Genomic DNA, 12,329 nt, shown 5'->3' with positions numbered 1-12,329 from the left:
TACATCCTGACAGAAAAGTCCTATCTGACTGTATTAAATGACGTCAAACTCACCAACATTGCCGCTGTATGAAAAGCTTGACTTATCCTCTTTCTATCTGCAAAGTGTTTGCTTCATAGAAATCCACTGTAGACATGTTATGAGCTACTAGAAATTTGAGTTATGAGCTACAAGAAATTCTTTGTAGCTGCAGTAAAGCATTTCCGGGGCTGCCACTACAGTACCGCGATGTCGCTGGGATTTCTTTTTTTATTGAGCGTGTGCGTGGGGGGGGGGGGGGTCCTACCTGTGGGTGTGTGCGTGGGGGGGGGTCCTACCTGTGGGTGTGTGCGTGGGGTCCTACCTGTAGGTGTGTGCGTGGGGGGGGGGTCCTACCTGTGGGTGTGTGCGAGGCAGACGTGTTCAGATCTCTCCTCATTCGACGGCGAGCCACACTGCTGCCACTGAGAGGAGGCGTGTCTGGTGCTGCCAAGACTCCCAGGGCTGGACCCACGCCAGACTGACTCTGCAGAACCCTGACACATAAGGCAAGGTTATTATACCATTTTGACCTGAGATCAGATACTAAAAAATGTCTTCTAAAATCCTGACAGTTTTCTGAAAAAGCTATGTTTCTATGTCAGTCGTTCTTCGATTTTTCAAAAATAGCAGACCTACAAGCTCGTAGCGCGCCACTCGGTGGCGCGCTATGAGCTGGTAGATCTGCTATTTTTCAATAGCTAAAGCATAACATAATGCTAACACCAAAAGGGGTTCCCGCCCAAAATGGGTTAAAACTAATTGGGGAAAAATTGGAGATTACTATCACTACAGATGAACTGGAAAATGTGTAAAAAACCATGTACGTCCACTAACTCAAGAATGTGGAGAGAATTCTGTTGGAAGAACCTAATGAGATTTGACTTAGAACACCTACAATTACATCAAGGCAACTACCAACAGAACAGCCATGCTGGAGACCGTGTGGCCACAAGGAGGCAGGCCACGCTCATATTCTGGACTAAAATTCAGAAATATTGGCAGGATATCCATTCCATTTTACGTATCTTATTTTTTTATTTTTAGGGAATATTTCTGAAGAGTTTCTAACACATGACAAAATATTTAATCAAGATTATTTTAGCAACAAGTAAGAAAGCGATCACACAACGCTGGTACTAACAGAACCCACCAACCAAAGATAATTGGATGGACATAACTGGGGAAAAACTAACAGTCATACTCGGGACGACAAGAGCATAATATCCTCTTATAAGATACGTAAAATGGAATGGATATCCTGCCAATATTTCTGAATTTTAGTCCAGAATATGAGCGTGGCCTGCCTCCTTGTGGCCACACGGTCTCCAGCATGGCTGTTCTGTTATTACGGTAGTTGCCTTGATGTAATTGTAGGTGTTCTAAGTCAAATCTCATTAGGTTCTTCCAACAGAATTCTCTCCACATTCTTGAGTTAGTGCAGGGGTTCTCAACCCGTGGGTCGCGACCCCTCGGGGGGTCGCCAAATTATTTTGGGGGGGTCCCCAAATTATTTTCCAAAAAAAAAAGAAAAATGGAAATGAAGAGTTTACATAGTACACATAGTACATGCATACACCTTCCATAATGATTATATCTGGTTTCAGTATTTATTTATGGTGTATTGTCTCTATTATTAAGGTTATTGTAGCAGTCAATTTATATTGGGGGTCGGGAGGGGGCGGGGCGGGGGTCCCGAGACATTGCCAAAGCATTTCCGGGGGTCCCCGGCCAAAAACGTTGAGAACCCCTGAGTTAGTGGACGTACATGGTTTTTTTACACATTTTCCCATTCATCTGTAGCGATAGTAATCTCCAACTCTTTTTTTCCCCAATTAGTTTTAACCCATTTTGGGGCAGGAACCTCTTTTGGTGTTAGCATTATGTTATGCTTTAGCTATTGAAAAATAGCAGATCTACGAGCTCATAGCGCGCCACCGAGTGGCGCGCTACGAGCTTGTAGGTCTGCTATTTAAAAAAAATCAAAGAACGACTGACATAGAAACATATTATGTTTTACAAAAAGTAGGAAAAGTGGGATCTCTTCCTCCAGCCCATTACCATGTATGAGGAATTCAAATATTGTATTTATAGATTGTGTTGATCTGTAATATATGGAAAATGCAGCCCTTCGTTTCTTTTTTTGTTGTGGTAAAGTTTGTCTTTTGTTTGTTTTGTACTTGTTTGTTTCTTCCTATGTCCTTTTCTTTCCGTCCTTGTATCCTTCTTTCATCTACAAGCTCGTAGAGCTCGTATGAGCTTGTAGATCTGCTATTTTCCAACAGCTAAAGTTTAAAATAATGGTTAAATGGTTAATGTGATTTCATTTGATTCAAATATCTTTTTTTGTTTTGTTGTGATAAGCCTCCCTACTATAGAGTGTGCTGACCATATAAGGAGTTCCTCCCTGTCCCCAGTTAACCCCTGGGGGTCAAAAAAACCTTAGGTTTTGTTTTTGGCTAGGTGGCCCAGCCTTCATCAAATCAGGATAGAGAGGGGCCTTCCGCCAATCATGATCGAGCGGGGGCGGGCCTTGGTGTGTGTGCTGTTGGCCTGTCGCGTGTCCCCCCACTGTAGAGTGTGCATGTGCACATCTTGTTACCGGGGAGGTTTTCAAAATCACCCAAATAACTGAATGTTCTTTTAACACAGCCGACGCGAATCGCGTATCAATACGTTATCAATTAATCAAACGTCGGGTGCGGATCACGTATCAATACGTTTCAATCACTTTTTTATAGCATACTTTCATTCATCTTTTTACCCACCCGGACAATGAAGAACCATCGCCCTATCATTGCTGCTTAGTCCCGCTCACGTGATCAGAAAAAAAAACCAAAAAAAAAAAAACCCCTCCCCTCCTGAAAACAGGAGGGCGGGCCGCTTTACGTGTATAAACCAGTGTAGAATGGATGCGCCCATGCCGATGTAGCCCGTGTGTGAAAAGAATCAAATTTCACCTAACCTCGCCTCACCAGGCTTTCCTCCACCTATTGGCTTTTATACTCGATTCCCTCCTCCCCTCCTGTTTCTCCTGCAGGAGGAGGGCCTTGCGAGATGGGGGCTCATGTCTCGGAAAAAACCATACGGAACGCTGTTACGCTGCCTAACACATGATCTGCAGATTCTGCACCAGATCGGCAACACACATGGACAGATGCATGTTTACTTCTTCATACTGTAGCGACCAAACGATCCCCGAGCCTACAATACTACGAACTAACAAACGAACTACAGTATCGAGAGGGGCCGCCATGACAACAGACAGTCTACCGTTGGTGGATCACGTATCGCCATGCAGAGCCGTCATAATCGGAGATCGCTCAGACGTGTGATTGTAACGCTTTTTTATTCATTATAATTGTAGTGATAAGACCGCAATGAACGCGTCGGGGACGTAATCGACCCGGGTGTAATGTATAACGAACTTTTCCGCGTCCTAAACCATGCATGCCCAGGCATGTTCCCTATACTAGCTTGAAAAACAAAATCAGCTCATGATGACAACGCGTCTCACCGTTATACTATAGTTCTGAACCGAACGGTGGAATGGGACTTTTTATAGCCGTACGATCAAGACTTTTGCTGCCCAATGTGCCCATGACCCCCCCCCCCCCCCCCCCCCCCAATGTTACTGCGATCAAAACAATGATAGCAGTGAATCATCATCATCTAAAGGATGCAGAGTTATGAAGGTTTATAGTCAGACATTGACAGGCAGATATAACAATAAACACAATAAATATGCTATACATCCTATACACCGAATGAAAGCCCTGAATGTGTACTTTTACGAGGAAAAGAGTAAACATTGATCCCATGTACAGTCTGTCATAAATTGGTTACTGGGTGGATGCACATTGCGCCCACCAGATATAACTGCAGAGAAGACATGGACCCGTACTCAATATTCACAAAATAAGGCCTATAGCGACATATAAATACTATATACCGTATGAAACAGAAGACTCTCTGCTTTCATAAGAAAAAAACTTCTACTGTAGTAATAATAAAAATCACACCCATGTGAAGTGAGTGGTGCAACTCTGTCCCATATTCTGTTCTCTGCTTATTCAATACAGCTCGCTATATACGGACTGAGGCAGAAAGTCATGTAAACCTTTTATTTACAGTTTGGTCTGTAAACTTCTACTGTAATAATAAAAATCACACCCCTGTGAAGTGAGCGTTGCAACTGTTCTGTACTTATTCACTACAGCTCGCTATATACGGACTGAGGCAGAAAGTCATGTAAACCTTTTATTTACAGTTTGGTCTGTAAACTTCTACTGTAATAATAAAAATCACACCCCTGTGAAGTGAGCGGTGCAACTGTTCTCTACAGTTGCGCGGTGCAACTGTAGAGAACAGTTGCACCGCTCACTTCACAGGGGTGTGATTTTTATTACATTTTGCTGTGGGCCCCCGAACAAGGCCTTTGTGCAATGTTAAACGGTAGCAACATCCAAATAGGCCTGTCGAGATCTTGTAGCAATCAAAGTGTTAATGTGGTTAAAAGTTGGAAAAAGTAAGCTGACACAGATGCGTCCTCGGGTCAAAATGGGTTAACTTAAAACAAAAAAAAGCCCTCGAATATGACACGACAATGTTTACTGTGATTATGGTACGCTCACATTTCATATCGCAAACACCATAGAGTAAAAAAACTCCTGTAACTATTGACCGACACCGATATGCTTGCCGATGTATCCGTGTATACCTAATACAAAATAAATAAAGCTAAAAATAAATGGATACACGAGGTTTAATTTCTGCCTGGCGTCGAGGTACCTCTGGTAGTGGAGGAGTTGTTCGGCAGGCTGAGCGTTGGCACTCAGTCCCTGCTGGGTGACACTCAGCGCCATCTGGTGGTCACCCTGGGACTGGCGGTACTTGGCCCAGGACAGGTAGAAGTCAGAGCGGGTGAGGCCAATGCCCTCCACCTGCATGTAGCTGAACATGTCCCCCGGCGACGTGCTCTGCTGGGCCTGCAATGGGGACAACAAAAAGAAATAACGGTGGGAAAAATAAGCGGTGGAAAAATGCTCACTTTTTTTTTTGTTAACCCATTTAGACCCGAGACCAGATTCTACAAATGTCTTCTAAATCATGTTTTCTGAAAAAAACCCACGTTTCTATGTCAGTGGTTCTCAAAGTTTTCATCTCAAGGACCCCAAAAACTATATGTAATAGGCCACCGACCCCCATCTTAAAATATGTTGTTCCAGGGGACCCCCCCCTCCACCCCGCCAGAAGCAAAGATTTGAGTTAAAAACATTCGCTGTGCAAGAATATATATTCAAAGATTTACGCCACAATTTTTCAAAAATAGCAGATCTACAAGCTCGTAGCGCTGCTAAAGTACAACATAATACTTTAAACACCAACAGGGGTTCCCGCCCAGACTAAAAGTATGAATACTGCATTGCAGAAATACTCTAGCACTCAAAAGTACAATGGTATTGGCATCAAAAGCGGACCTGTGACGGTATTGAGAGCTTGTAGATCAGCTCCTTTTTGCTGTGCCACATGCTTCCATAGAAGACTTAAATGTTAACACTTTGCAGAGGGATTTTTCGACGATTGTTGGACCGTAAACCAAGGACTATTAAAAGAGGACAGGAAGCGAAGACCGTACGGTGGACTCCATTGTTGCTCCCCGGAAGGAAAGAAACATGCGCAATGGGCTATATGCAGCCAACACTTCCGCGTTCAGCTTCCTTGGTCTCAACTGCGCATGTTTCTTTCCTTCCAGGGAGCAACATGGAGTCCACCGTACGGTCTTCGCTTCCTAACCTTAACCTTGCTGTAAACCAAGGACTGTCTAAAGAGGACGAGACGCAAAGACCGTACGGGCGACGCCATGTTGCTCCATGGAATGAAAGAAACATGCGCAATGGGCTATATGCAGCCAACACTTCCGCGAGTGGCGCGCTATGAGCTTGTAGGTCTGCTATTTTTGAAAAGTCCTTAAAATGTGGCGCAAATCATTGAATATTTATTTCAGAGCGAACATTTTTAACTAAAATATTGTCTTCTGGGGAGGTCCCTGGAACTACATATTTTGAGATGGGGGTCCGTGGCCCAATAGAGATAATTCTGGGGGTCCTTGACATGAAAAAGGTTGAGCACCACATGTTGACATAGAAACATAGGTTTTTCAGAAAAATGTTTTGATTTAGAAGCCTTTTTTTTATCGACCTCAGTCCAAAATGGGTTAATCCATGCGTGTGGTTTACCAGCTGAATCCAGATGCTGACGTATCGCGGGTCGTTGTTATACTTGTGCTGGTTGGCGAACTCGATGACGGCCCTCTCCAGCAGCTCGTTGACTTTACTGCCCTTCCCCCCTTCCGGGAACACCTGCCACGCCCATTGGATGTACCTGAATGGGAAGACGCAAGTTGGTTAGTGGCAAGACAAGCTGCGCCTTGTAGTGGGGCTGTCAGAATTATTACATACGTCGTCAAATCGCAATTATTAGAGATAATCACGTCCCATGTTGATAAAACTTTTTTTTTTTTTAAGTTGAAATAGCAGATATACAAGCTTACAACGTGTCACTTCGTGACTTACATCCCCTAGAATGTGCATGCAATTAATGTGTAATCAGACATAGGCCCAAGAATGTCACTATCGTGCATCCCTGGTCCTTGATGAATTGTGCATCGGTGGATAATATTAGTCTCACCTCTCCCAGACATCCAGCAGAGCGTCTCCAGTCTGCGTGCCAAGTTTCGCTTCAAATGACCTGAAGGAAATAAAAGAATGACATACAATCCATTTTATTTTAGCCAAGTGAAATTGACCCAGTGCTGTCCAGTACACCTATTCTACCGAGTGTAGAACACTACTTAGAATGTTTAAGTAGTGAACAAAGACGATAGCCTTTTCAGAGATATCGTGTGTGTGTGTGTGTGTGTGTATATATTAGGGCATTCACTTCTAGTCATTTTTACTAGTTGACTAGTTGCCTAGTTTACTAGTCGACTAGTTGTTTAACTACCTATTATGTAAAAAATAAAATAAATTAAAAAAATAAACTTTTTTTTTTTAAATAAATATTTGTACATTGAAATACTGTGTACATGGTGACTATAACTATAATCTACCTGATCTTGAGGCCTACAAAATCGGGGGAAAAATAAAAAAATATATATATTTTTTTCCTTATCAACTAGTCAACTAGTACCAACAAGGTCGACTAGTGGATTTACTAGTCGACTAGTTGCTTAATGCCCTAGTATATATATATATATATATATATATATATATATATATATATATATATATATATATATATCATGATACAGTGGATGGACATTATATGATTTGCAGTTCTACTGTCTATATCTATACCTTATTTCAGGGGTTCCCAAACTGTGGCGCATGCACGCCCTCTAGGGGGTGCGTGACATGAAAAGGCTAATAGTGCCATGGTCATATTTGAATTAAACCAATGAAAATATATGCCAATATATGGCAAGTATATACAGAATGTATGCTGCATACAAGTGCATATGGGTATGATGAATTATTATATATCTCGTATATAGCTTATATGTCCACCTAAATATGTTCATACATTTCCTTTCCGTCTAAGTGTGTGCATCAGCTAGGTTTTGGAACCACTGCCTTAACCCAATTTGGTTGGGAACCCCTTTTGGTGTTAGCATTATGTTATGCTTTAGCTATTGAAAAACAGCAGATCTACAAGCTCGTAGCGCGCCACCGAGTGGCGCGCTACGAGCTTGTAGGTCTGCTATTTTAGAAAAATCGAAGAACGACTGACATAGAAACATAGCTTTTTCAGAAAACCGTCCGGATGTAGAAGACATTTTTAGAATCTGATCTCAGGTCAAAATGGGTTAATGTATACGGTAGACGGTAGAACTAACCCTAACCCAAAAATAATTATTTCGGTCAGAATGGTATTTTTCTTTTAGTTTTTGTTACCTTGTAGGAGGTTGTACTGTTAACTTGAAAAAGAATCGTGATAGTATCGTGGATCGTGATACGATATATTTTCCATAGCCCACTCCTACTCTCGCAATGCAGGGTATCTGCACATTTCTAAAGTGATCATTTAAGGACTTTATAGACCCTTTTAATAAGTCTAAAGTACAAAATAAAGATGTAAAAGGAAAAATAAGACCAATACTGCATCAAAAGTACTTACTACTATTACAAACGGTCAACATAACAAATTATCAAACATTACATGTTGGCAGATCTACAAGATCACATTGTGAGCTTGTAGATCCCTGTCGGATGGAAACCTTGTATGTCCAAAAGGACTTTATCATGTTCGAAAATGTATGAACATTTCTCGACATGGAAAACGATCGTGTTGTTTATGCAAAAATAATATCAAATAACTGTGATTAGGTGAACGACTGTTAACAATTAATACAGGCCTACATAGCGGTTACCGTATGTGGAAGATAGTCATTCCAATGAAGTGTGTGTCTACGGTATTTTAGTTATTGGTACTTAAAACAAATGTTTTGGTACAAATGCCAGGCCAGTAGGGCTCCAAATGGACCCTTCTGCCCTTCTGGGGCTATAACTCTGAGAGCGGGTCACGGGTACCATCATGTAATATCAGTGGCGTGCACAGATATTTAGAGGGGCAGGTGCTCAAGTTAAAAAAGGGCACCTTGTGCAGCGCGTGGAACCGGCCGGTTGCCTTAATCCATTTTGGGCGGGAACCCCTTTTGGTGTTATGCTTTAGCTATTGAAAAATAGCAGATCTACAAGCTCATAGCGCGCCACCGAGTGGCGCTCTACGAGCTTGTAGGTCTGCTATTTTTGAAAAATCAAAAAAAAAAGTTTTTTTTTTCTTTTTTTTTCAAAAGGGCACATTGCCAAAAGGGCAGGGGGTGCTCTAGCACCCCCTAGTGTCTATCTGTGCACGCCACTGTGTAATATAATGGTGGTGGTCCATGCATGGTCTTTCTAACGTGTACCAAACTGGGGCTTGAAAGTCACTGAAGTGTAATACATACTGGCGCTGCTGCTGGATGTCAGCTGATGGGTCAGATCCAGATGGTTTAGATGTGGCCATGGCTGAAGGTCACTGGTACGCGGGTTTCTGAACAGTCCACAGAACTCCTCGGGTTTCTGAACGGTACACAGCACTCCTCTGAGTCAAAAAATAAATGGGCTGTATGCACGCACGCACGCACGCCATTTTGGAAAGAACTTGGGCTGCCCCCTTCCTTTGTTCCTTCACAGGTGTTTCAGATGATGCTAATGAAGGTTCTGTTCCATTCTGGTCAAACGGAGATCAGGGTGCTGCTATTGTGCACGGTTGGCTCACTGGAAACACTCTGCTACACCAGTGGGTCTCAAAGTGACCTTGAACTCTCAGTTATGGGGGTCCTTGAAATTAAAACATTTGAGAACCACTATACAGTAAATGGAACAGAGGCTTAATTAGAATCATCAGTAACACCTGTGAAGGAAGTAGGGAAGGAGCCTGGAAGTAGGAAGAGTAGAGCCTGACTCACACGTGCACAACAGATTGATGTATAGCTGATGCATGAGACTTATTGACTGATGCAAGCTCGCAATGCATTTCCAATGGGAGTCACATGGTTTGACACAACATTTGTGTTGTATGAGGGGGTGGGGGGCAGTCAAAACACAGCCGAAAGCCGTACAACACAAATGTTGTGTCAAACCATGTGACTTCCGTTGGAAATGCATTGGGGCAAGATGTAAACAAACCCTTTCTTTACATCTAGCATGCATCAATGTTGTATGCTAGATGTAAAGGTGTGAGTCAGGCCTTATTCTGTGTGCATAGAGCCCATCGACAGGTTATATTCGGATAGCAAGTTACATTGCAATAGAGCGTCACAGTCCCGCCCCCTACCATGGCCCAGGAAATGAATCCCAATGCATTTTTCCCATAGACATTTCAAAAAGTATTTATTTAAAGACGGTTACGCCGCGGACAAAGCCAACTCGAGTCGTGACAACTCATGACAACACAAACAATATTTTGGACCAAACAAATAATTACAAAGAAGAAAAACAACAAAAAAAGTGTTGTAACCTGCCGTTTTTTTCTTCTTTCTAATTATTTGTTCGGCCCAAAAAATTGTGTTTGTTGTCATGATTTGTCACGACTCGAGTTGGCTTTGTCCGCGGCGTAAACGACTTTAAATAAATACTTTCTGAAATGTCTATGAGGAAAATGAACGGAGAATCATTTCCTGGGCCATGGTAGGGGGCGGGACTGCGATGCTCTATAGAGCAGGGGTCTTCCTCAACAGGTGTTCAGGGATCCTTTCTTACTCTATTGGTCCTCAGTGTGGAGAAAAGAAAAAAGCTTTGGCAGCCTCCCCTGTAGTAACTCTAACCATTTGAACCATAGAAAATAGAAGATCTACAAGCACAAAACGCCTCGTTGATGTAGTTGATCGGTGGGATTTCTGAAAAAATTTGATTGTCAGAGGCATTTTGGGGTAAGAGTTGGGAACCTGACATAATTCAATGACATAATTCAAGGGTGCTGAATTCAGTTTTTAACCTTATAATTTGCATAACAAAATGGCTACAGATTTTGAACCATTTCAAACAATGTGATAACAAAGCAAGCAAAACTAACAAATAAAGTGAATATAACACAATGTGTGTGTGCAAGGTATTTGTAATGTAATTAGTGGTAAGCTAAGTTTACTCCTAAATATGCAAATGATATGCCTCCATTTATAGAAAATGCTGCATGTGCATCCCCCTGATTTTATTTTCTACTTATCTGTATTTTCGGCATCCTTATAACATCCTAAGATTAGAATTAGATAGATGCAGATTTAGATGATCCCATGTAAAAATCCTGGGCAAAGTTGTAGCCCCATATGTGCCCTCTCCCTACGCTCATTCTGTAGCCTAATGCTTCTATGATTCTGCCAGAAGCATTAGGCTATGGACCAGAGCTAGGGGCTAGGCAAAGTAGTATACATTTGGCCAGTAGATTTCAGTTATTTACTGGATGTCATTTCAACCGCCGATCTACAAGCTCACCATAACTCTGGTCCATATGCCTTTGCAAAGGCATTATGGACCAGAGCTACAAGCTCACCGCGTTGATCGGCTATTTCCGAAAAGGAAAACACACCGAATATGAACATTTTCGTCGTGGCCAAGCCCAAAACACAACAACACACAAACCCCAGGCGAATGAACATGTCATTGTTAAACAAAACCACGGATTTGATGAATAACTATGTCAATATGTTGCTATCCTTACCGTTCGTTCGGACGAGGGTAAAAATATGTGTTATATTGACGTTTTTTAACATTCAAAGTTCTGTGTAAAACGACTTTCAAAACAAACCGCTGCCTGGCCAAACAAACGTTTGAACTGACGACGCGGTGACGTAGGCTAACTCCATAGCGTAATGACGTCACGACGGGGATCCCTTTCTTCTTCTTCTTCTTCTTCTTCGTGGGTCTTTTTGGCGGTTGGCATCCATCCAAATAGTTGCTTTACCGCCCCTTCTGTTACTCTCAGTTTTCTTATAATCTTTTGATTGATTGATTGATTGATTGATTGATTGATTGATTGATTGATTGATTGATTGAAGAATTTATTAACAGTTTGCAGAATTACAGTACATTTCAAGCACAAACTCAATACAAAGGCTGTTAACTGTGAGTGGACGACCCAATTAAGCATTACACTTGTTTCCAACAGGGTCCACCATGTTCAAATCATCAAAACATTTAGAGACGTACAAATAGACACTTCTATAGACAGAACAGGAATTCATCAAAAAAGAATTCATCAAAAAGGAGGTAAAAAGGGAAAAGAAATATATACAGTGAGGGGAAAAAAGGGGGGGGGCGGGGGGGGGGATTCAGATTTTACGGGGGCCAGTTTCGAATTGCAGCCATCCGTAGGTGCCCTTTGAGAGCGGTTTTGAAGGAGTCAAGGGATTCGCATGTCTTAATGACAGTTGGTAGGGCGTTCCACATTTTGGTGGCATAGGAGCGAAAAGAATTTAGACCCTTGTTTGTGCCGAATCTGGGTTGTACATGGTTCGTTGCACTCCCTCTGGTGTTGTGGGTGTGGACTTCGTTAACATTAAGGAAGTATCTAGACAGGTACATGGGTATCTTGGTGGTGTATCGAATCTTGTGGACCAGACCCATTGCAAGATGCTGTACTCTGTCGTCGACCCTAAGCCATTCCAGCCTGTCGAAGTGGGCAGGGGTGAGGTGGGTTCGGGGGGCTAGATCAAGTAGGAGCCTGACCAGTTTGTTTTGGGAAGTCTGGAGCCTGGTTTTAAGGGCCTTTGA

The 12,329-nt window shown here is 42.4% G+C and overlaps 1 protein-coding gene across 2 annotated transcripts in view; it reads right to left on the bottom strand.

Moving 5' to 3' along the window:
* LOC306940815 (mitotic checkpoint serine/threonine-protein kinase BUB1 beta-like) overlaps window positions 1–11,418 on the bottom strand; it is a 42,288-nt gene extending 30,870 nt beyond the window's left edge. Inside the window, exons 1-6 of one of the 2 annotated variants that reach the window (XM_079526027.1) lie at window positions 11,278–11,418; window positions 9,026–9,140; window positions 6,709–6,768; window positions 6,258–6,402; window positions 4,810–5,006; window positions 376–515 (exon numbers count right to left, since the gene is read on the bottom strand). In XM_079526027.1, coding sequence (XP_079382153.1) covers window positions 376–515; window positions 4,810–5,006; window positions 6,258–6,402; window positions 6,709–6,768; window positions 9,026–9,084 — 601 coding nt within the window. In that variant the 5' untranslated portion in view covers window positions 9,085–9,140; window positions 11,278–11,418. Of the gene's footprint in view, window positions 1–375; window positions 516–4,809; window positions 5,007–6,257; window positions 6,403–6,708; window positions 6,769–9,025; window positions 9,163–11,277 lie in introns of both variants that reach the window. The other variant, XM_079526028.1, reaches the window with a different exon arrangement.
* Window positions 11,419–12,329: the final 911 nt, after the last annotated feature.

The sequence above is a fragment of the Electrona antarctica genome (genome assembly GCF_951216825.1).
Source record: "Electrona antarctica genome assembly, chromosome: 17".
Lineage (NCBI taxonomy): Eukaryota > Metazoa > Chordata > Actinopteri > Myctophiformes > Myctophidae > Electrona > Electrona antarctica.
Note: the sequence above shows the minus strand (reverse complement) of the source record. Positions and strands in the feature narration are given on the sequence as shown.